This window comes from Pogoniulus pusillus, chromosome 3, assembly GCF_015220805.1.
Source record: "Pogoniulus pusillus isolate bPogPus1 chromosome 3, bPogPus1.pri, whole genome shotgun sequence".
Classification (NCBI taxonomy): domain Eukaryota; kingdom Metazoa; phylum Chordata; class Aves; order Piciformes; family Lybiidae; genus Pogoniulus; species Pogoniulus pusillus.
Window position 1 is genome coordinate 24207007 of NC_087266.1, and position 24745 is coordinate 24231751.

The 24745-nt window shown below is 45.5% G+C and overlaps 1 protein-coding gene across 2 annotated transcripts; it reads right to left on the reverse strand.

Moving 5' to 3' along the window:
- Positions 1 to 9904: 9904 nt before the first annotated feature.
- HMGB1 (high mobility group box 1) lies at positions 9905 to 18477 on the reverse strand. 2 transcript variants are annotated; one of them, XM_064172669.1, is made up of 5 exons: positions 18296 to 18477; positions 15379 to 15540; positions 14952 to 15097; positions 13900 to 14074; positions 9905 to 11939 (listed from the first exon to the last, which is right to left on the reverse strand). In XM_064172669.1, the coding sequence occupies exons 2-5, from the start codon at positions 15526 to 15528 to the stop codon at positions 11763 to 11765; spliced, it is 648 nt and encodes a 215-aa protein (XP_064028739.1). In that variant the 5' UTR covers positions 15529 to 15540; positions 18296 to 18477; the 3' UTR covers positions 9905 to 11762. The 2 variants fall into 2 exon arrangements, with proteins under 2 accessions (XP_064028739.1, XP_064028748.1); XM_064172678.1 differs by lacking the exon at positions 18296 to 18477 and adding an exon at positions 18109 to 18203.
- Between the last annotated feature and the right edge of the window lie 6268 nt (positions 18478 to 24745).

The following is a 24745-nucleotide window of genomic DNA, read 5'->3' on the forward strand; positions in this document are numbered from 1 at the left end:
TTTCACAGGAAAAAGCAAACGGGTTTGTGCTGACTTGCTGCTCTTCCTTGGCTCCTGCCCCAAGTCCTGGCGTTCCTGTGGCATGGAGAGTGACTTTAAAGAGAGAAGCGCAACACAGTGACCACAATATGTATCTGCAGCCAGGCATCACATATGGAAGACATAGTATTTGATGGGAATTTTTTGCTTTGACATTATAGTATTATAGCTAAGGGAAAAGGTGTCAGCCTTGGCCTAGAGTTTCACAAGTGCCACAGGCAGAACATGCTTCTTTGGGCTCTCTTAAACCTTCTCCTCCTCTTCCAAAAGGAGAAATTCACAATCTGGACTCAATTGAACCTTAAAGCTGTAGAATTCCAGGTTCCAATAAATCTTCGTTTTATAGAAACACACATCCAGCATATATCAAAACAGAGACTGCAAAAGAAATTAAACATGTGTGGGTCACATACTCTGCTGGATGTTCCTTAACAGTATTGCAGAATGAGTGGAGTAATGAGGCGCAGTTTTGCTACGAAGTTTTGGCACTGCCCAGGGCGCCCACCCGGAACAGAAGCAAATGCGTGGGGAAAGCCTTTGCTCCCACGTCCCCTCTGTCCCTCCCCAGCGTGGGCAAGCTGTCCTTCAACCAGCATCTCCGTGGGCCCAGTCACTGTGCTCAAGTGGGAGCTTTGGGTGCTGGGGAAATGGGATACAGCAATTGCAGGATGTAGTCCATAGGCATCCTACACATCTTCCCTTCAGAAGAGGCTCATCAGAGTGGAGACTTGCTCCTCCAGCCCCAGCAAGTGCTGAGACTACAACAAACAAAAGCACTGTAAATCAAAGGGAGGGAAAAGCAGAACGCTATCTGGGGAGAAGGATTTGCCTGCCTGTTCCCATAAAGTTGAAATGTGAAGCAAAAACGAAAGCAGCTGGGATCACACTGCAGAGAAACAGGCTTTAACAAGCTCTTTTTCAGGCCTTTTAAAAATGCTGCCCGTGATGTAATCTTGACATTTCCTGGCTCACTGACAATTTCCTTGGATCAAACACCCGGAATGCTGGGGAGTCATCACTGCTGTGTGCAGCTTGTGTTATTTGTGCTGTCCCAGAGGACACGGGAGGAGAAAGGCAGTTGCTGGGCAGCTGGAACAAGGGTCCAGCAACCTGTGCCCCTCTCACTGGCCTCCTCCCTGCCCTGGCTGGGCAAGACATTGAGCGTTCACTTTCCCTTTCAGAAATTCCCCTTAATTTTTAAGGCTTCTGGCCAGGGATCTTGCATCCAGTAGCCTTAGCAGAGAGACTACAGCCTGAGAGGACCTTGGTAGGGATAGACCCTCAGACCTTATAACAAGACATGATCTACTTTTAAACACCTCTTGTATTATGATGACTCTATGAAGTTCCAGGTGATTTGCTGGAGCAGTCATGACCGAGTGCAATAGCAGGCAAAGACCTGTACACTTTGGGAATCTTCTTATCGTGACTATTCATCAAGTTTCTGCTAGCAGTGTGCTGAAACTGGGAAGCTGATAGCAGAGGGGGGAAAAAACTCCAGCACACTTTCTTTGTTAGCATCTTATGGAAGTGCTTCAGTTTGTATCCAGAGCTATTTAACATCCCCTGATTCTCAGGAATTCAAGCAGCCCCAAGGAAAAGGCCTATTAGAGCCCTGGCATGTCCGTCTAGGAGGTCCAAAATCATAGAAGCCATCAGTATTTCCTAGTGATGGAATATGGCAAGTCTGCCACAAAATTGCAACGCTGAGATGGGCAGCAGGTGGTGTACCCTGAGTTACATAAAGGAATCCCATGGATGGGGACATGTGCATGATATGGCCATGGGGACAGCAGGGATGTGGAGTGGCACGGCCCAGGAATCAGGTCATCTTGCATGATCATCTCTTTGGAATTTCTTTGGTATCTGGCACCACAAAGATCTCAGCAGTTTTTGTCAACCTCCCAGAGACAGAAGCAGCTTGGTTACCGCCACAAAATATGGAATTAAAGGACTTCCACCACACTTGCAGTACAAAAACTCCACACAGTCTTACTTGTGCCCCACTCCCCCCCAGCAATGTCACTGGCTAAGGTGACATTTTGCAGTTCCTGGGCCCAAAGCACCCACTTCCAGGTGGCTCCGTCACAATCACTGCTCCTCCTGGAGGCTGCAATTCACTGGCACGTGATGGAAATATTTTTTGTAGAATGTAAGTCTTCTTGAGGGGGTGGAGGGTTTTGGTTTTCATAGGGATGAACAATTTAGTCAGCCTGCACTTAGACTGCACTGCCTCAAACAACTGCGGCTTCCAGGAAAAGACATCTGGCAGCACATAGTTCAGCTGGTTGCTCAGGGCCTTGCAGCTCTCCTGACCTCCCAAGGCCATTGTTCTGTGCATCTCTTCGGGCTAATGCTGCAGCAGGGGACCAGCCTCCCCAGCTCAGGGGATGCCATACCAGGGGCTGCAGTGGCAAATTCCTATCCTGACTCAAGATCCTCTAATGTGGGTTGTAGCAGGTGGAAGAAGAATAGACTCTTTCCATTTTTTTTCTTGTAATCTGGATCTCCAAAGACTGTCCAAATTTGGGTTGCTCAGGAGCTCTCTAATATTAATCCCCCAAACCCAAATAAAATCCAAGGCAAGCAGTGAAAGAACTGTCTGCCACATCGTGAACGAAGGGCTAGAGCACCTCTGCTACAAGGAAAGGGTAAGGGAGGTTGCTCTGTCTGTAGAAGAGAAGACTCCAGGGGAACCTCAGAGCTGCAAAGGGAGCCTAGAGGAAAGCTGCAGGAGTTTTCATAAGGGTGTCTAGTGACAGCACTAGGGAGAGTGACTTCAAGATGAGGGAGAATAGGTTTAGACTGGATCTTAATATCAAGTTCTTCAGTACGAGGCTGGTGAGACTCTGGAACAGGTTTCCCCAAGTTGTTGTGGATGGCCCCTCTATGGAGGTGTCTAAGGCCAGTCTGGGTGAGGCCTTAGGCAACCAATTCTAGTTGAGAGGCATCCCTGCCCATGGCAGAACAGCTGGAATAGATGATCTCTGAGGTCCCTTCCAACCTAAGCCATTCTATGATTCTATGACTGCAGGCCCCATGCAGCTATTCCCAACTCTTTTTCCTCACTAAGAAAATCACTGGCAGTTTTGGCTTCTGGAGATGAGTCAATCACAGGCTGTGAGCCCTGGGGGCTTGGGACAGTGGGACTCGTGGGCTCACCCCTCCCGTTATGGCTGGGGGCACTCAGCTGGATCAGGGTGTTTTGCTTTTGCCAAGTTTAATCTTGGGAGCTGCAGAAGAGAGGTTAATGCTCTTGCCTCTTTTCTCTTTTAAAAAGGACATTTAAAAGGACATGACTGACTAATGCAGCACCAACATGGATTTAGAAGCAGTATGGAAGAAAGTCTTCTAACAGTAAAAAGATATCCTTTTCTTATTTCCATGTAGACAGAGTAATTGACATAGGTAGCCACACCTCTGTCCAGCATACCACAAAGAGAAAGTGAAACAAATCCAGGCATGTAAGCTGTAAAATCTCCAACCAGGCAGGGAGAAGGCAAAGCTAGGAAGAGCCTTCAGTAGGGCTGCTGCCTGTCTACTGTCTGCTCCAGGGTGCCAGGCCCAGGCAAAGGCTCAGCAGGAGGGTTATAGGAGGGCAGCACCACAACTTTGTCTATCTAGACCTCTGCCACATAATGCTCCAAGTCTTGTATTTATGCTGATTTGGTTTGGTTTTTAGCTGAATTACACCACATGCTCCATCTCCTTATACTTACTCACAGGCCTATCACGATCTTTTCAAACTTAGGTCACTTCAGTTTTGTTATTGCAAGCGGCCCAGATAATTTTTCATTAACTTTTTTCATGTATGGTTTCTAAAGAGAACTCTACAAACAACAGGTTAGAGCTCTCTTCGAGTCTGTGAGTAGTAATTGGGAGCAAATTCCCTCCTATCGGGTTTATGTTCTCCATTTCGCCTTAACCCTCACATTAAATGCAATACCCAAAGGCTAGAGAAATGAGCAGTACTTACCTGATACTCATAGACACAATGCAACTTTCCACTGAAGACATTTCAGGCAATGTGAATTCATAGAATCATAGACTTGCTTTGGTTGGAAAAAACCTCTAAGATCATTGAGCCCGACCATCGAGCTGACACCACCATGGCCATTAAACCACGTCCTGAAGTGTCACATCCACACGGTCCTTGAACACCTCCAGGGACAGCGACTCCACCACCTCCTTGGGCAGCCTGTTCCAATGCTTGACCACTCTTTTCATAAAGAAATCTTCCCTAATATCCAATCTAAACCTCCCCTGGCAAAACTTCAGGCCATTTCTCCTCATCCTATGACCCGATACTAGAGAAGAGACCAACCCCCTTTCCTACGTTTTGCTTCACTGAATGCCTTCACAGAGCTGTGTGCACATAACCTGCCTCACACAAACAGCCTGCTGGAAGCTGTGGCTCTGCTGCAGCTTCTCCCAAGATTAATTTGTTACCAATTAACTCCAGGTATTCAACACTTTCGCAAAGGTTGGTGTGAATACTCTAAATCTACAGCTGGAGATCAAAGACAGGTAAATGTCTGGTTAAAAAAGGAAAAAAAAAAAAACAAACCAAAAAACTATGATTATAATGAGCATAATCTATCAGTGCCTGGATATCAACCCAAAAGCAGGAGAAGGGAACAATTTTTAATGCTTACAACACCTTTTAGGAGCAGAGCTACACACCATGCAGCACAGCAGTTTCTCTCTGAAGCACTTGTAAGTCTTCTGTGGGATGGTGGAGTTGCCTTGAACTTTTATTGTTTTAAAATTAATGCAGAAAAACGTGAAAAAAAAAAGGGAGTTTCCTTCACAAAAGTCGTGAGCCAATGATTAAGCACTGGTGATATCAACTTTGAGAGTGCCAAAGAGAGAGAAGTCCACTTAGAAGTCACATTTCGCATGTTTGCCTTTGAAAAACTGCCTGTTGAGCCTCCTCTGCCTTTTGCCCTTTCTCATGAAACCCAGGACATCTTGCTGCTGCAAGGTTTCTGCACACCAAGGGTACAAGTCACCTCTGGGAGCAGTGCTCTGGGACTTGCTGTCTCTGTGTTTATATTTCAGCGCCACGCATGATTAATCCTCCATTTCATTCATTGTCTTTTTACTTCTCTGCTACTGGGAACAGTAAATAAGAGGGAAGTTGTAACAAGAGCCTCCCTTTTATTCAGAGACCTTCTGTTTCCTGCAGGCTGGTGGCTCTGAAAAAAAAAATCACAGCTCTATTGTGCTCCAAAGTCATACTAAATGATTCTGACGGAAAGAAAACCCACGTCAGTAGAAACAGAGGATCAGAGAAGCGTGGAGGCTGGCGGACCAGGGACACTGATCCTGGGCAGTAGCACATCCTAAGGATGCTGCACCCTGTGGCAGCACTGACATGCATTTCCCCCCCGTTTTGTGGGTCAGTGGAATGCAGGAGCCCCCTCCAGCATTAGCAGTGCTTTGGTGGGTTTCCCCATGCACCCTTGGCACCACAGGAATGGCATCAATTGCCTGGGAGTGCTGGGCAGCAGGACAACCCTAGTGTCCAATCTGGGGAGCAGAGATCAGACCCCCAGCAGCTGTGAGGTAGTGGACTCAGTTCTGTCCTTGGAACAGAGCCGGCAGCAGTGGATGCTGGGCAGGGGCACTGGCAGGTGACCACCAGGCAGAAGCAGAGAGGCAGAGTCTGTGTGCTTCAGCACAGAAGCAGAGTAGCCTCCTTCTGGAAGCCAGTTACACATCCTGAAGTGAGCTCTGGGACAAGCTATCAGTTGCAGGCAGGACCCAAGACATCAGTCCTGCAAAACACCCACACAGGTGCTGTGCTTTGCCAGACCTTGTGAGCAGAAACCCAGTAACACTTCGCTACCAGTGGCTGGTATACCAAACCCAAACTCTCTCATCCTCAAAACTTGCCCTTTAAAGTGTCTGCCATGCCAAGGGGCTCAGGCTGTGATCAGTCCTGCCCTGCATTTTCTGGCACTGGGTTTACAAATCCAGTGGTTGCTGAGGACATCTTCCTCATTGGAAGGTGTCCGTAGAACAGTGTGTCAATGGCACTGAACAAGCTGAGCGCCACCACAGTCAGGTCTGATAATAAAACATGACTCACTGTTGTTCAATCATTTGCTAATGCACACTTTGCAACAAAGTTATCTCTTCTAGGCATCATCACCACACACATCTGACAGTTGTTTTCGTCTATAAAAGTGAGCTGTGATTTACTGCACAGCTGACTCCTCAGAGAGCTGGTGCCTGTGATTCCTATCTGCAACCCTGCTCCCTTTGCACCTCCATCTCAAACCTGGGCCACAGCCCCTCACCCCAGAGTGACCCACTGTTTATGCTCTGCGGGGAGTGGCTATGAGCCTGCCAGCCTTTCAACACTGTCCTTCCTCCCTGTAGCTTTCATGCCTGTCTCCCCAGTACCAGCAGCAAAAGGCTCCTAAGGCCCACCTGGCTGCCATCAGTACTCCACACTACTGCAAGCTTGCATCACCTGTAGTGCCACCGGCTGGCGCCAATTTAGGGGACAGGTATTTTTCCCCTGGGCTGAGCCGAGGAAGAGTGTGGCCAACCCTAGCACTTTGGCATGGAAAACATCCTCCCGTAAAGGGATTTGCTTTGCTTTCTTCAGTATGGGAAGGAGCAGGTGCCAGGGATGCTGCACCTCAGCTGGGTTTTCTCCTCAGACATTTCTTTGAAGGTGTTATTTTTGTTCTCAGTAGCAAAGTCACTCACCAAACCTCGCAGCACGTGTCCTCGGTTTCTCCTCCATAAGCCTCGTTTTCTGAGCAGCGCCTCGCAAAGAGCATTTCACTGGTGACCTCTTGCTGCTGTAAGGTGCGCAGGGAGCTGGGTCCCTTCCAGGCATTCAGGCTGTAGCGTTTGGTCTTTCCTGTTGTTATTGAAGGACTTTTGGGAGGTCAGAAATTTGTGATTTGAGCTTTTGCCGCTTTAAACGATGAAAGGCTGCTAGCAGCACTAGGATGAGCTTCCTTTTGTGCCAAATGTCCATCATTTAAGTCAAACATGCTTTAACAATGTAAGTGGGATTTTAAAAGGTTTATCTAAAAAATCCAGACTTGTCTGCTTGGCTTGCTCCTTGTTGCTCTGCCGTCTTACCGCTTAGCATGATCTGGAGGATTCCTGCTGCAGAGTAGGCTTGAGCTTCTGATGTAGCAAATAGGTAGACCAAGCTATTTTATAGCTTAAGTCTTTTACTCCATCACAAAGTGGGAAAAGGGAAGGCTTGTCTCTCTTGTGGGTCACCTCTAATACCAATTTCTTCAGCAAGATGGGTTTCAAAATGAGGTACTCTCGAAGCAGAAGTCACACTGTACTTTTCAACAGCACAAAGCAGCTGTTAAGAGCAATCTGACCTTCATTCTTAGTAACATATTCATTGGGGGGAAAAAAAATCCATCTTTTGTTTTTCTGCTTCAAGTACTGTCAAAATAAAAGCCAGGGGACAACACATACAAAATAGAAATATAAGACAACTTCTGCAAAATTATACAAAACTCTTAGATATTTATTTTCCTGGGTTTGGGGACTTTTTTAACTCAAACATTGGAAGAAAGCCTGATGGCTCATCTACAAGTATATTGTTTTGGAATAAAAGCTGGTGTTAATTTAAAGTGAACCTATTCTAGACTAAATTAATACCATCTCAAAGCATTTTTCAGATGTAGGATGCAATCTAGTAGCAGAGTCTGGGGAGTTTATTGATAAACACCCACATTCAGGCACTGCGTTGGATTAGCTCATTTGTAAAACATCCCTTAGGGGGTACAACATATATCACAGCTTGCAAAAGGAAAATGTCAAGAGTTATTTTTTGATAAAGCAGTCCCTCAAAGACATGATCAATAGTCTGTAGTTGAGTGTGATGGTAAGCTAAAGAATGTAATGAAGGAACGTTGTTTGAGGATACTTGGCATGTTATTGTTACTAGACAGTACGTTTGTGTCCTGTAGGTGGTCAACTACTAGCAGTAGAGCCTGGAAATGGTGACAATTAATCATCTCCTGTATTAAATACTGCCTTTGTGTTTTGCCATGTCTCTGTTACAGCCTCAGTATTGAGTAACATATTATAACCCAGTGCAGTACGTTGGTTTTATTCCTTTAATCTCCTGTCAGGCATAGTTGAGAAGGCAGAATGTGAATGTTTATTCTAAGGGTATAACCCTCCTGGTAGCAAGAATTAAGAAAGGCTTTTTTTGAGCTTGTCACCCCATCGAGATGACCTAATGCTGTGGCTGCAGTCTGCCTCTGCCTAGCTCCTCTTCTGGCAGAGTTATTCAAACCATCTTCCTGCTTTCTAGCAAGCCTGAACCCAGCTACTACTCAACCTTTTCTCCTTCACGATGAGTTTCTTACACAGATAAAAGGAACTGTAAAGTTTCACTGTCAGCAGTGCCAGCATCACCCTAATTAAGCTACCGAAATCTTTTCAGCCACTTGATACCTATTACTTTGGGTTTCTGGGGACCCATCTGCCTGGAGACACATTTTGTTAAATAAACTCACCTTTTTGCTAGTACTAGTGTGATTACTGAAAGCACAGCAGAAGGGATGCACACTGCCCATTCATTGGAGTTTAAAATTACAGAGACTATCTGGAAAGCAGGTGGCTGCAACTACAGCTCCTTTCAGGACCAACTCAAGATAAACAATTATAAATTTGGTGTGGCTTCATTTGGCATAGTTACTACTAACACTCAAAGCTCTCTCCTAACTAATTCTTTTTGTTTGCCCAGAACAGGAAAAACACTTTTTTCCTCTACATCAAGCATCTAAGCAAACATTAAAGCCCTAGGAAACGGTCTTTGTTTTGACACCAACGCCAGCGCTGTCCAGTTCCCTTCCAGGGAATCGTTGCCTGAACAGTTGCAGTTTTACTATTCGTTATACCTCAGCAAACACAGACCCTTCAAGATGATGGGGAAGCATTTGTGCAAAAACGTCAGCAGTAACTAACCTGACTCTTGTAGTAAAGCCTGACCTGTCAGTGCTAAGAATCAGGCAGAGTTTTGACCAAAAGGATTAAACTGAAGCTCACAGGGGACCAGAGCTAGGGAACGGAGAGGTCCTTTCCAGCAATAACTCTGAGCTTTGATGTTAATTCATCTACCCAACTATGGCACTTCCCTCTAGAAATAGTAGTTTCGTTGTTTCAAAACAGTTTTTTTTAAAAAGACACAAATGAAGACTTCAGTTGATGTATATGTGCAGGTCCTGCTGACCTAAAAGTGGGTACTAACTGCTCATAAGGAAACCATGGCTGTCCTGAAGGGCTCAGGAGGCTTTGGTACACTTCCCAAGTATTAGCTGCTGCTGCAGAGTACCAGGGGTTCTTTTCCCAGAAAGCACTTAAAATTGTTATACTACCTGCCCTCTTCAGCCTCAAGCATGCTCAGCTTGCTAACAATGTCCTACCCTTACAGGTAAAAGCAAATGCCATGCCTGGCTGATGGATAAGCACTTGCTACTCATCTTTTTAAGACCAGTGGAATCCTCTAGGTTGCTTCTGTCAAAATCAAGCACCAAGAACAAAGGCACAAGATTACAGGGGTCTCATTAAGCATGTTTGTTTCAAGAACAACAAACATGTCTATTTTCCTCTCAAGACCTGGGGAAACAAAACAACCCCTTCGGCACAGATTTATTTGTGACCAGTTACGAGCATCTGAAGGGGTAATAGCATTTAAGGGGGAAAAACCGCACATTTGGCCTCAGCTTTTTCTGGCGAGACTGTCAAGAGCATTCTTCTTCTGTCTGAAACAGAAAGCAGTGGTGTACACATCTGAAAGCACCAACGCACACACAAAACCAACCACCAACCCTTGAGGATATCAAGTGAGCCATTTAACTAAGTATTTAAAACCTCTGCAATTATTAGTTTATTAGTATCATCCAGGATTTAGATGTTCAATATTTCTCCTGAAGTTATACATAAATGCAAATTGAAATAAGAATCTGAAAGTCAAAATTGTATAACAAAACAATACTCCATCACAAAAGCGTGTAAAATTACAAGAATGCCTTTTTTGTTGTTGTTTGGTTTCTTTTCTTTTTTTTTCTTTTTTTTTATTTTTTCCTTTTTTTTTTTTTTTTTTTAAACACTGGCACTTAAGAGAACCATAATTTTGTAACCACAAAATTGCCAAATTGTCCCCCAAACTGGTAAGCAGGTATATTGTGAAAACAGTTACAGTTGCCAGCACTTGAAGTTTTACTGAGTATGCAAAAAACCCTTAGCTTTGGTTTTGGAAGAGAACTGCATTTGACCAAATTAGACATTGTTGGTATACCATAAACATTTAACTTTTTTTCTTTTTCTTTTTAATGCAAAATTTAATAAAATGTACTTTTCCATACAGCTATATTTAACTTAAAAATGGGCAAACATCAAGAGTGCGGTATAAAACCTAACAGGAAAAATACATCTTATCTCATTTTCAATTTGAGACAATATACAACTTTGTTTAAAGGGCTAAAACTAGAATTTCAAGAATACAAATATGAATTTACATAGATTTAACAAATAATAATGGTACCATTTATAGAAATCTTAGAAAGAAAAAAATCATTTCTCGTGGGCCATTTGCTACCAGGAGAGTTTCATGGTATAAAGCCCGTGGCCATCAATAGACCTGTCACCAAAAAATAATATGGTAATTCAATGCTTTAACTTTACACATTTTTAGGTACGCTCATCACTCGCCAGTGTTCAGAGATTTACAAACACAACTTCCATTACATGGTAATGGAGTCACACCTGTAAATTTCTCTACACTAGATGGGCGTACACTCTTCCTATGGGTCCTTCTAGGACAAAATTTAACCTTCCCTCCCTCCCCGTCCCGCCCCATGCCCCAAAGTATTTAACTTCTGTAAAATTGAACTCTATACTTCTCAACTCTCCAAGACTGGTAAACTCATGCAACTCGATAGAATATTACATTTCACAAAAATCTGAACAAGTATCAGTTTGCTGAGATTGAATTTTTCCTTTTGTTTCCAGTTATGGAAGAACATCCTTTCATTGTATGCCTGTATTTCTTTTCTTACCCTACCATGATTACGCAGGGTATGCAGATCAAAGCTTTGTTTATCAGCTGGTTATATGAAAGATGAAAATTGTAATATTCCTGTGATCCCATACAGGTATTCAAAGCAAAAGATGAGTTCCCCTCAAGGAAAAAAAAAAAGAAAACAAAAAAGAAAACATATGATTTTTCAAGGGCACCTATTAAAAGGACAACAATACTAATAAAAAAAATTGTATTTACTTAGAAGCATTCAGAATGTCAACAAAACAGCTGCAACTTTTCAACTCCTTTTTGCAATTACAGAGTGGTATTCAGTTAACAGAACAACAATTGGTTTTATGATGCATCAGAGACAACTGAAGATGAAAAATGAACTACCATCCCCAAGGATAACTAATTTGTGCTGTGCACCAACAGGAACCTGCTTTAAAACTCCCATGCCAATTTACAACCCCCACACTGTACCAGGCAAGGTTAGTGGCCATTGAAATACCACTAAGGACAGGGCTATCTAAAGACACATTCGGTAGTGTGTTAACTATACAAAAAAAGAGACACTGTACAGTTTAAAAACAAATCTTACACAGCCTTACATTTCAATTTTTTTTCTTTAAAAGGAGTGAGTTGTGTACAGGGGGGTTAAATGCTTTATAGACAAGAAAGAATTTGCTCTAAGAGAGACTTATTCATCATCATCATCATCTTCTTCCTCCTCCTCTTCCTCCTCTTCATCATCTTCATCTTCTTCATCTTCATCCTCATCTTCCTCCTCCTCCTTCTTCTTCTTGCTCTTCTCAGCCTTGGCAACTACTTTTTTGCCTGCATCAACCTTCCCTTTGGCCCGATATGCAGCAATATCCTTGGAGGAGAAAAGCAGGAAGAATCTCTCAAAGATTTAATCAGCCAAGAACTCTGAGCAACTTGTGAAACCAGAGCCACCCAGCTATCTGCCCCTTGTCCACATCCACAGGGGTAGGACTAGGAGCTGCAGATTCAGTTACAAAGTGAACCAAAGCCAGAGAAAGGGGAATCCTCTAACGCAGAAATGATACTGGTGCACTGCTTACAGCTGCTGGGGAATCTCTGCTCTTAGGGTTCTGGGAACAGGTTGGAAAGGCTGGTCCCTTGGATGGTAAGCTGAGACCATGATCCCATAAGGAAATTAAGTACAGAGATGTCTTACGATCCCTTTCTAGCCCTATTTTCTACAATGCCTTAAAGAAATGCACAGGAAAAATCCTTGAGGCACAAAATTGTAATTAGCCATCTGAAATGCATCAGAGTGACACAACCTAATATAACCAATGTTGTGCCTCAGCAAAGAGCAATTATATAGCATTCTGCATAACTGAAGTTTACAAAATAAAAGGTACAAGGGCTTGATTAAAGGGTAGACAGTGCCACCTTCTGCATGCAATAAATTTATTCTAGTGGTTTATAATGCACAAAAATTTAGTTCCTGACACAGCCAAGTCAAAATTGTACCTAGAAGACCAACCCAGAGAAACTTTAGTTAAGAATTCCTGACTTTGTGTCAAAGTAACACAAACAATTATGTAACAGAATCGATCTACAAGACTTAAACATACCAGCTACAGGGCAACGGCAACACCTTTACACAGATGGTCCAAACGTTCAAGTATTCCCCACCCAGTAAACACTACACCATTAATCTTACAGTTCCCTCAGACTCCCTTAAAGCTTAGCATGAAACTTTCAGAAGACATGATATCCACTTAGTCAAAGGCCAAACAGCGAAACACTGAAAATACAAATGGAATTTTAAGGTGCTGTAAAGAAATAAAGACACTAATGAAGATTAATTATCTGGGAAGATTAACAATTCCACCATTTAAAACACCTCTTACAAGTTGTCTTGGATGTATGTACAATCACCATGGTAAACGACTCTAAAGCCACACAGAAAGGACAACAGGGAAAGCTCCTAGACTTGCAGTTCCTCTCTGACAGTTCTTAAGACTCAGAGGGGCCACCTTACTCACTACAATGGTACAGTTTTAAAGAGATTTGCCAACAGAATACCCAGAGGAAGGTCAAGGCATATAAATGGATATATGTGGTGTATGTTAGCTACAGGTGGCGAGTGACCTATTGTAAAGCACCATCACAAGATGCTAACACATAGCATCCTCTTCCCTTACTTTCCCTGTACTTGGATGGGACTCTGTCTTTGGCACAACACATTTCTGGAGCTTCAATTCTGAAGCCAGGATTTAGCTTTAGTAATTCGAGAAATTGTATGACACGCTGCTTCATATGTATTATTAACTATGTTAATTACCATAAAGGAGATGGACACAAAATAGGTACGGGAAAAATGCACATCTAAATCTACTACATCTCGTTAGTGTTCTGACATTATCCCAAGAATGAATTTTTAAAAAGCATCTGTGTGTATCAATTATTCTAATGTTCAGGGATGCTCATCAGTATCTCCAAGATTAGGGAAAACCAATTTATTTTTTACTGGCATTACTTAATACCACCACCTTAACTCTGATACTGCTGTGACCTACGGTTTCAGTAGCACTGCAGATACCACAGTATCTATTAAACCATCACTGATAGCCTGGCATTACAGACAAATGCACAGTTCAACACAGAGGACTGAAACTTTGCGTTGTGGTAATGAATCATTAGTGCCCTTACATGATATTTTCCAACAAACATCATGGTGTTTGTCATTAGCATATTGTAATTTCCAGTATCAGGTTTCAAGGATATAGAGGAAGGAAAAAAAGCCTCATCTAAATTGAGGCCTGACCTCTTCAAGCAATCCCCATAAATGTAGACATTACCTTTTCATACTTCTCCTTCAGCTTAGCAGCCTTTTTTTCATAAGGCTGTTTATCATCTGCAGCAGTGTTGTTCCACATCTCCCCCAGTTTCTTCGCAACATCTCCGATGGACAGACCAGGATGTTCTCCTTTAATTTTTGGACGAAACTCAGAGCAAAACAAGAAAAAAGCCGAACTACAGAGGACAAAAAAAAAAATTAGTTTTAGGCTTTACTGTAACAAAGTTCTGTGACTTTGCCACCCTTTCATAAAAGTTTTGGGAAAGCATCTGAAAGAAGACACACATTAATTACAACAGAAGGTATGAGAACTTAATAAGCTACTTCGAAAACCTGACACGTCCTTGTCTCTTAAAAATAATGACACACATCTGGTCCCATTTTTGGCAGGACCCCAGGAAGGCAAATACACTGTCAGCAGAGAAAAATCTTAGGAGAATGCATGAAAAGAGTAAATATTATGTCAGAATTGTTGAAAGCAGAGAAGATGCGGTGTTTCCTATGAAAATCAGGATTTCCAGGTAAAGGCACCAACCTAAATACAAACGCTCACTCACACAGGAACTTCCCTGTTCTTTTCTGCATTGGCTCCATTTAAAACACATTCAAAAACGTACTGCTACAAAATACTACTGTTGAGTACCAGGAGAAACTGAAGTCAGTGTCTTTATGTAGCAGCTGAAACTTTAAATCTCAAAGGTGTTTTATCTTCCCTCTAACCTGTTCTGTGCAACAGCCTCCCAATTTTAAATGGACTGCAAAACAAAAATTCAGCTCAAGCCAACAGGTGGGGAGAGCTGAGCCTAAAATATTTTACACTAGAATGAAGGAGCAAACTGCAAACTTGACCCAGAAGTCCATGTTGCAAATTTCTGCTGAAAGAATGATGTTTTTCCAATTTAGAGAGTCAACCCAAAATTAAACTTGTAACTAAGCCACTGGTCAGAAAAATATCATATAGTCTTCTATTTCACAAATGTACATAAAATGTTCACTTTATAGACTCCAGTGTGATGGTCCCAAACAAGACAGACAAACTACTCATTTACTTACGGAGGCCTCTTCGGTGCATTTGGATCCTTGAACTTCTTTTTCGTTTCCCCCTTAGGTGGTACATAGTTTTTCATTTCTTTTTCATAACGAAGCTTGTCAGCTTTTGCCATATCTTCAAATTTCCCTTTCTCCTTAGAAGACATAGTCTAGAAGGCAATTAGAATGACACAATATCTCAAGTTGGAAGGGACGTTTAAGAATTCAAAAGCTATTTTAAGATTTCAAAAGCATGTTTAAGTCCATTCCAAAATTTTACTTGAAGGTGGCTAAAGTCAACTCAAAAATAATGGACATTTACCGCTAATCTTACAAGCTCTCTTCATACCTCTAATTTCAACTTTTAAGGAACTAACCTAGTCTTGAATGGTATTTCAGACAAAACAGTCACTTAGGCTTTTTTGTGATTTTCTTAAGCTGTTATTCCTACCTTCCATCGTTCTGAGCACTTTTTTGAGAACTCTGAGAAGTTCACTGAAGCATCTGGATGTTTCTTCTTGTGCTCCTCCCGGCAGGTTTGCACAAAGAAGGCATATGAAGACATTTTACCTCTCGGTTTCTTAGGATCGCCTTTGCCCATTTTGACGATTTTCTGTAACAAAGCGAGAAAGACATCTTTAAAATTTTACACTTTTTACAAACCAATGTGAGAAATAAGCCAGGATGAAGCGTTATGCCAAACAAGTGTTCTGAAATCATACGACAGGAAGTTTTCTTCTTCTGGGAAATCTACTGAAGATTTCTGCTATTTGAGGTTACCTGGATGCAAGTAACCTGAAATCTCAAAAGGTCATTCTGACATGCAGTACTGGTCAAAAACTAATCAAAACATCGCTTCCAAGCAATCTGAAGGCAAGTACTACCATCAGTGTGGAGAAGACTGAACTCCTCGATTACTGATAGTGGATCAATCAGATGCTTGGAATGAATAAATTACATTGGAAAGAGGAAAAAAAGTACATGAGTATCTTGTCTCAGATGGATTTATGGCCTAATAATTTCCTTCTTCCCAGAGCCTGCATTTCTGTCTCCCTCCCCTGCAGGCCTTGGGTACTCATTTGCAAAAAAATTTTAAAAAATATATTTTTGCATGACAAAATACTGCAAAAACTACTCTCTATGTATACCTAGAAATACAGGAATGACATGTCCCACTGACATGTTATGCCCAAGCCAGGGACACTAGAAGTCATTTACGTATGACTAGCAAAGCTGTGCTCACTGTGAAGACTATCAGACTCTTTCTGAGACAGAGGGAACAAAAAACACCTTCCTAGAACTTTCACACCCAAGTCAGACATTCAGAGTATTTCTTCATAGCTCCCTGGAAAAAGCCACTCGTGCCCTGACAAACTGCTCTTTAGCAGGAAAAGGAAAAAAAAAAGTTTTAAAAAAATAGTGAAGTGCAGGCATTGCCTGTCGGTATTGCCACAGAAGCAGCACTTCCTATCGGTTTTGGCGGATAGACAGAAACAGATTTCTGCTCTGTAACTAAACACGTCCGGTTTGAAGTTTCTATCAAGTAAACAAGAGGGCTGAAGAACCAGGAGCCGCTCCTGCCTGCCATGGAAACGTTTCCAGAGCCAGCCGGCACTCAGAGCTCAGCTAGTGGCGAGGGCACTTCTGGCTGGGTGTGGGGGAAAGGCAGTGAGGGCCGGGGGCACAAACGGTGCAAACGCCTAAAGCGATTGTGGGAAGGTGTAGTAGGCACCATGCACTGCAACTGTGAGCTGGCATTTAAATGCCTCCTTCCCGCCATTTTGGACGTTTCCCTTGCGAGGGGGACAGAGAAAAACTTCAGAAGCCTCCTAAGAGACCTGCTAAGGGGTGAAAAGAAGGCAGGGGAGTAGGGAAAAAGAAGTCCCGTCCTTACGGAGAACCCGTTAAAGTTTTATTGTGCCTTCACAGCGCTGCAAGCACGTGCCCAGCAGCCAGCCACCAGCGCTGCGGCTACCCGCAGGCGGCGACCCCGGGTCCCGGCCGCCGCTCGCAGCTTCGGGACAAAGCGCCCTCACGGCCGCCGCCGCTATCATCCCGCGGTGGGGCGCGCCGTTCCCAGGCTTTCCCCGCTTCCCGCCGCCATGAGGCCTGGCCGCGATGCGCTGCCTGCGCCGCCGCAGCGGCGGTGGCGGGAGCGGCCGCCATGGCGCAGGCTCCTGGCGGAGGAGGTCACCCGCCGCTGAGGCTCCTTCCATTTTGTGCGCTGAGGAAAGCGGGCCACCCCCCACGCTCCACCACACCCCCACCCGCGGCCCGGCGGGCGGGGCAGGGAGGCCAGGCCGCGAGACCCCCACAGAGGGGCAGTGGCGGGGCCGGGCGGCGACCCCCAGGCCGCGGGGGCGCGGCGCGACAGCGGTTGGGCGGCGCGGAATGGCCGCTGCTGGCGTCGCCCGCGCTCGCCGCCGCGCAGAGAACATGGCTCCTTCCTCCCTTCCCTTTGTGTGAGCGCGCCCGCTACCCTGGCGCACACGCTCAGCCATTGCAGCCGGGGGAGGGCGGGTGGGAGGAAGAAAGGGGGAGGTGGGTGGGTGCGGGAGGGGGCTGGGGCGGGGGGGGGCAGCGCGCTTCCAGTGCCTGCCCGAGCCCCGCAGAGCGGGAAGAACCCCGGCGGGGACCCCCGCTCGCTCCTGCGACCCGTCGAGTTTCAACAGCCTCTCGGCCGCGGACCCCGCGCCCGAGCGAGCAGCAGTAGCTGGAAAAAAAAGTTCCCCCGAACTGCGCCCCCGCCCGCCCGAGCGCCTCTCTGCTCCACCACCGCCGCTCGCCTTGTTTTCTAGCTCGCGGCTCCCGTCAGCCATGTTACAGCCGGGCGGCCGTGGGGCCAGCAGCTCCCCGGCCCGCACCCCGCTGCCCCCGAGACCGTCGCGGCCCCGACGGCGGGCAGCAACGCGGCATGGCCCGTCCGAAGCGCCCGCTGCTCTACCGCGCTTGTACCCATCGGCTGCCCCGCCGCCGCAGCGATGGCTACGGCGAGGCACCGTAAGCAGCTTATGGTGGGGCACGGCGCGGCCCGCGCCCCCCGCGGCGGACGACCCCCGGCCACTCGCCCCTAACCTGGGCGGCTTCCTTACCCCATCTCCCTCCCTCCTTCCCGTCGCCCCGCTCCTGAAGTCGCCCGCCGCCTCCGGCGCCCCCGCCCCGCCCCAGCCGGGGGGCTCACCGCTCGGGAAGGGTCTCCCGGACTCAGCCAGGCTCGCCTTTGTGTGTCGGCGCCTGAGCCGGCGCTGCCCCGTGCTCTACGGCCAGGCAGCGGCGGCGGTACGGCGGGCAGCGGCGGCTCACCGCTCGGCTGCGAGCGAGCGGGCAAGCGCGCTCGGCCGGCCCGGCGGCCCCTGGCGCGTACTCACCCGTGTCAGAGTCGGCACACAGCCCTCGTTCGGCCCTGAGCCCCAAAGACACTACCCCGGCCACCCGCCCGGCCCCAGCGCTGCCTGGGTCCCTGTGTAGCCCGGTGCACTGCAATGGCTGTGAGAGCGGGATCGATACGCAGCCTCCTCACACTCTCAGCGCTGGTAACATTACTCTCAACACAGCCCTGTCCCCATTGGCTGCCGCCAAGCCAGCCGCCCCACTGATTGGCCGAGGCGCTTCCATTGTCCTGACCAGAGAGCTTCGCTTATTGGACGCGGCGCGGGACACGTCACTGAGGATTGAAAGGGCGCGCAAATATAAAAGTGAGTGGAGGGAGCCGGGCGGCGGCGGGATGTAGAGTTCTGAAGCGGCAGCTTGGTGCTGTGTTGCCGTCTGCAAGGAGTGCAGCCAGCTTCCGTCCCGCCTGCCGCTGTGGTGGTCCCATTCCCCTCAGGGCCATTCGTTGTCGCGCCAGGGGTCCTTTCAGGACTGGCCCCTGCCGCCCCGGGAAGAGCAGGACGCCGGCGCCGCGAGCGGTCCTGCGATGCCACCGCCCCCTGCGGCACCTCCTGGCGGGAGGCACCGCCCCGTTTTACAGACGCGGAAACAGGCGCGGGGGTCGAGGAGCAGCGGGGCGCGGGGAAGCGAGTTCGTGTGGTCCGGCTTTCCCCGCTACTCATCGTCCGGCACGGGCGCTACCTTCAGCGGCGCACACGATTCCGCCTATGCGCACAGCGCTACGTGGTGGTTTGGATTCGGCTTATTTTTTTCATAAATGGGTAATTTATCTGTAAGAACAAGAATCGGAATGTCTTGGCTCTCATCACAACCCCATGGGATGTGGCCAAGCGGCTTTACTCCCCGGGCTTTACACTTTAGGAATGATGCCACATGCACCTGCCCAGGCATCCCAGCGTTAGAGGCAAGCAGAGCGGGTGAAAACTTGGCTATCTGGGACACATCTCGCCTGCCCTATGCTGCCACTTCTCTCTCTTTTTTAATTGTCATTTGCACTACACACCGTTTGTATGGGGCTATCAAACAAGTAATGTCCCTTAACGTAAGCCTTGCTGTTTCTATCTACTTCACAAATGCAATCAACAGTGGGAGCAGCGCTGGTTGTGATAAATCCAAACCCACAGATGTTCCCTGAAAGGCATTAATAGTGCAGTTAGTGAAACAACAGAAACTTGAATGAAGAGAGATCTATACAGGTGTACATATTAAAAAACATTCGTACCTTCCAACTGTTGTTATGCTGGCAATGTGAGTAGCAGGTAACATTAAGAGATAAGTCTGTGTGATTCCTTAGAAGTCTTGCAGGCACTTAAATGTGAAAATAGGACAAACCTTTGTCTGCCAGACCATGAACCCTTCTGGAAGTTCACGGACAGGAGAGTAATTTCAGAAAAAAAAAAGCAGGTTGTAAAAAAATATTTTCACATGAATATTTGTGAACAATAATAAAAGTATTTAACCTAATATATATATATATATATATATAAATGTACAAAGTCTCTGCCACTGCTTTACCTGTAACCTGGTCACACTGGATGTATTTACCACATCTTGGCACATGTGGATAAAGTAGGAGATTAGATTTATGCAAACATACCTTGTCCTTTTGGAAATTGTAACAGAGTTACAATCTTCTGACAGCCATTCATATTTCTGCATCTATGTACCTTTTCATTTAGCCCAACACTGCTTGCTTAGTAAGAGAGAAACTTTGAGAATACTAGTCTATTAACTTTAGGCCTATGCAAATGGAAAGCCATACAAATACTTACTAATTTTTTCTAAATCCCTGTCATAAAGTCATAATCATAGCTACTTTCAGTGCAGCCAGGCCTAAATTCAATAAACTAGCCTGCTATTTAATTGTATATGAATGTGATTAGAAAGAAACAAATAGTTATACTAGTGTTATCTCACTGTGGACACCTTCATGCTGGGATGGCTCAGTTCTCTACTTGCTTGCATCCACATCAGGTGGGTTGAATTACTTTAATTGTATCAGTAGTAAAGTTGTGATAATATCCTGTCAAGATGCATCCAAGTGGTCACTTTACATGGTTAATTTCTAGAAATTAAGCCACAGAAGAAGCTGCACGAGATTGGCTTTGTCACTGGCTTACTGTTCGATGATCCTCAGACAAAACTTTGTGCTCATTCTTCATTAAGTAGAGTGGTATTTCTGAAATGTCTGTGAGACAGTGTAAAATGCATTATGAACAAAGTAAGTCTCAAATGAGAAGATCTCAGAGCAGAGGCCACAAGTGCTGTGCCCAGGTGGCCAAGAGAGCCAATGGCATCCTGGCCTGCATCAGGAATGGTGTGGTCAGCAGGAGCAGGGAGGTCATTCTGCCCCTGTACTCTGCACTGGTTAGACCACACCTTGAGTGCTGTGTTCAGTTCTGGGCCCCCCAGTTTAGGAGGGACATTGAGATGCTTGAGCGTGTCCAGAGAAGGGCGACGAGGCTGGGGAGAGGCCTTGAGCACAAGCCCTACGAGGAGAGGCTGAGGGAGCTGGGATTGTTTAGCCTGGAGAAGAGGAGTCTCAGGGGTGATCTTATTGCTGTCTACAACTACCTGAAGGGAGGTTGTGGCCAGGAGGAGGTTGCGGCCAGGAGGAGGTTGCTCTCTTCTCTCAGGTGGCCAGCACCAGAAGGAGAGGACACAGCCTCAAGCTACGCCAGGGGAGATTTAGGCTCGAAGTGAGGAGAAAGTTCTTCCCTGAGAGAGTCATTGGACACTGGAATGGGCTGCCCGGGGAGGTGGTGGAGTCGCCGTCCCTGGAGCTGTTCAAGGCAAGGTTGGACGTGGCACTTGGTGCCATGGTCTAGCCTTGAGCTCTGTGGTAAAGGGTTGGACTTGATGATCTGTGAGGTCTCTTCCAATCCTAATAATACTGTGATACTGTGAGTACAGCATCACCCTTTACACTAAGCCTTGGTCTGGAGTGTATCATAGAGAATGATGTGAAAGCAGCTTACTTCCTTCAATATGCTATTCCACTCAATACCATTAGGTACCACGGAAGCAACACACAAGTTCTATAGGAACTATGGTTCTTGTTCAGGAAGCTGGCAACACATGTTACAAAACACTAAACTGGGAGCTGTTCAGCCTCACAAGATCTAAACCTCCTCCCAGTTAACATCTGAATATGCAGCTGGGTAACTTTATCATTCAAGATGTTTATACCAGGACTTTTTCTGAGTGTTACTCACACTTTCTACATTTGTCCTCTGGCTGTTCTCTCATTGAAGAAAACATCAAATTCTCCTCAAAGTCTTCCTGACTTAACTGGTCCCCTAATGGCTAAGGAACAGGCCCTGCAAACAACACACATTTTTACTCATCTACTGACAGAGTATCTGTATCGGTATTCAATATCTGTCTCAGTATTCAGCTGATCCCCTCAGCCAATCCAGAGTCCAGTAGTTTTTATTTTGGATCTAAAGCCCAAACTTGTTGCTACTGCTTGGTTATGATCATTCCTCCTCAAACTGGTGTTTTCAAGGTATTACTGGTGAGAGGGCAAACAAATCCCAAATCTTGTATCTCAATTACCAGTTGTTAGTCAAGTGTTTGCTTTATGGGAGACAAAGATCCTTCTGAGCAATGACCCTAATTATACATCTGCCTCACTTGTGAAGAAGTGCTGATGGAGACATGGAAACAGTGGTTCTGCTATCTGAACTTGTGAAAATACCTTCACAACAAGGAACACTCATGGCCTCGAGGAAGGGTGTTTGATGGAGGTTTTTTGGTGGTAGTGGTTTTGGTTTTGTGTGTGTGGTGGGGGTTTTTTTGGGTTTTGGGTTTGGGTTGTTTTGTTTTGTCTGTTTACACCTTTACACAGAATATGGAACAGAGGAAAACTGCAAAAAGCACAAGCATTTATGGGGCCTGGTGTGCAGGAGCTGGTAACTTTGCACATACTGAACATCCTCGAAGTCTCTTCTGTGAAAACCAGACCTGAATGCCAGCTGTTGTCTAGAGCCAGCAATTCAGTAAAAGGTGAGCAGTGAGGAGATTCTGATTACAAAACCCATTCCTATAAGTTTTCCTTCATTTCTGCTAGTTACATATTGAGGCCTGTACATGCTTCCATATTCCAGTGTGTTTTTTCTGCAGCCCTTGACAGAAATAAAGAGAATTTACTCATCAGTTGCAGACAGTGGTGTATTTTACGGAAGCAATACATGTTTCTTCTTTTGTTCATACTGTGCCACATCCCTTCTGATACTTTACAAACATGCCTTCTTCTGCAAACCTTATTGAAGTCCAAATCTGTTTTAAATTATACTCCACATGACAGGTGCAGTCACTGAGATTACTTGGATAACACAAGCCACCTTTGACTTCACGCATGGAGGCTGTTCCCACAAAATATTTGGGTTGTAACAGCTCAATATGACTCTGGCAAAAAAAAAAAAAAGCCAACACATACACAGCAGCACAGGAAGTTTCAAAACCCCTATTTAGTAATTTTGCTGTTTTGCAAACAAGAGCATACTCTGGGAAAAGTCACACAGACTGGGTGTCCCATTGCAAAGCAGAGCAGCACTATGATTTCTGTGAGGTGTTTGTTTTCACATAGCAGGGACATTTTAAAAATTGAAGTATCTACTTACTTGAAAACTAGCACAAATGTTTGGAAGAAGCTTTTTTGGTTCAGCTTCTTGTCCATGCAAGGCAAGCTGAACTTGGGTGGAAACATCAGTTATATATTATTACCCCTTTTAAAAAACATCTTTATTTTTGTTTCCTGTTTTCAGACATAATAGAGAAAGGCCCTTACAAAGACAGAACTGTTCATAAAAATGTATTCCTAAGTAAGGACAGAAAAGTTCCAACTGATTGATTAAAACAGTTTTATTTTTTAAAATCTATCCTCTCACATCAACTCATCCCCTGTGTCACTGAAGACTTCCACAACAAAGACAAAGATGGAGAATCCCAAGAAGTAAACACCACCTGGTGGGCAATGACGCCTGACCAAGAGGTAGACACGATACAGAGTGCGGATCTCATTCTCCCTGGCTCCCAAAACAACAGAATTTTCAAGGAAGTTACAATATATAAAGTGCCAGACCTTAGACAGTCTCTACCCACTTGAGCGCTGTGGCTGCTGACAGGAGAGAAAAGGAACTCGATTGATTTTGTGAGATTCAGGATGTGGGACAGAACACATTCCCTGGAGCAAGAAGGTTGCTGCTCCTTGTGCCCCCTTCTTGTTGCAGATTTTGTCCTCTGCAAAGGATGTTGCTGACACCCCAGTGGTTTTGGCTGGAAAGCAGATGATTTCATAGCTTGCTTTAACAATGAAAAAAATTCAGTGATACCACTGGACCTCCGGATTTTGTCACTCTGTCCTCCCTCCCGAGGAATGAGATCATTGCTCTTTGGATCAAAATTGAGAGAACATTACAGTGAAAATATATTACAACACAGCCCAGCTTGTCAGTCAAATCTAAAGCTACTATTAGTCTATTCTGAACAAGACTGAAAAGCTTTTCTCAACAAAAAAGTTGCTCAAAATAAGAGAAAAGCATCTGCAGAGAAGGGGCACCTGGGCACGTGTCTTTATGGTGGAGATGCTGGTGATTTAGATTGTCGCTGTTGCTTTTGAACACTTCCAACTGTACAGAGGATGGGTCATTCCCAGTGGGAAAAGCACTGGGCCATATTTGCACTTCTGAGACTGCAGTGCCACCCTGTATGCAGCCCAGATGAACACAATTCTCAGCTTATTAAGTGCCAACTTATAACCACTTTTTTTTTCCCTCTCTGATGTCTTACTCGAAATCTTCAAGAGATCACAGGATATTAGGGGTTGTAAGGGACTCAAGGATATCAATGAGTCCAACTGCCCTGCCAGAGCAGGACCACACAGTCTAGCACAGATCACAGAGGAATGCATCCAGACAGGCATTAAAAGTCTCCAGGAAAGGAGACCCCACAACTTCTCTGGGGAGCCTGTTCCAGTGCTCTGTGACCCTTACAGTAAATAAGTTCCCTCTTGTGTTGAGGTGGAACCTCCTGTGCCGCAACTTACACCCATTGCTCCTTGTCCTATCACAGGGAGCAAGTAAGAAGAGCCTGTCCCCCCACTCCTGACCAGCCCTCAGGTGTTCATAAACATTTATCAAATCCCCTATTAGTCTTCCTCAGACTAAGAAGTCCCAGGTCTCTCAGTCTCTCCTCATAAGGCATGCCCTCCAGCCCCCTAATCATCCTCGTAGCCTTCTGCTGGACCCTCTCCAGCAGACCCCTGTCCCTCTTGAACAGGGGAGCCCACATACTATTTGTCCTTAAAATAATTTGTGGAAGAGAAAGATTTCATTCAAAGGAATGAGACTTAGCATGGCTGCAAATAGAAACAATGCATGGAATGTGCTTTGCTTTACCTTTCCAGCTGGATTTGCTCGGATTGT

Excerpts from the sequence above, each read along its gene's own strand:
- HMGB1 (XM_064172669.1), bottom strand. The coding sequence starts at position 15,528 with ATGGGCAAAGGCGATCCTAAGAAACCGAGAGGTAAAATGTCTTCATAT. Across the intron at positions 15,098-15,378 it reads AGTGCTCAGAACGATGGAAG|ACTATGTCTTCTAAGGAGAA; the intron begins GTAGGAATAACA and ends ATTGCCTTCTAG. Across the intron at positions 11,940-13,899 it reads TGAAGGAGAAGTATGAAAAG|GATATTGCTGCATATCGGGC; the intron begins GTAATGTCTACA and ends TTCTCCTCCAAG.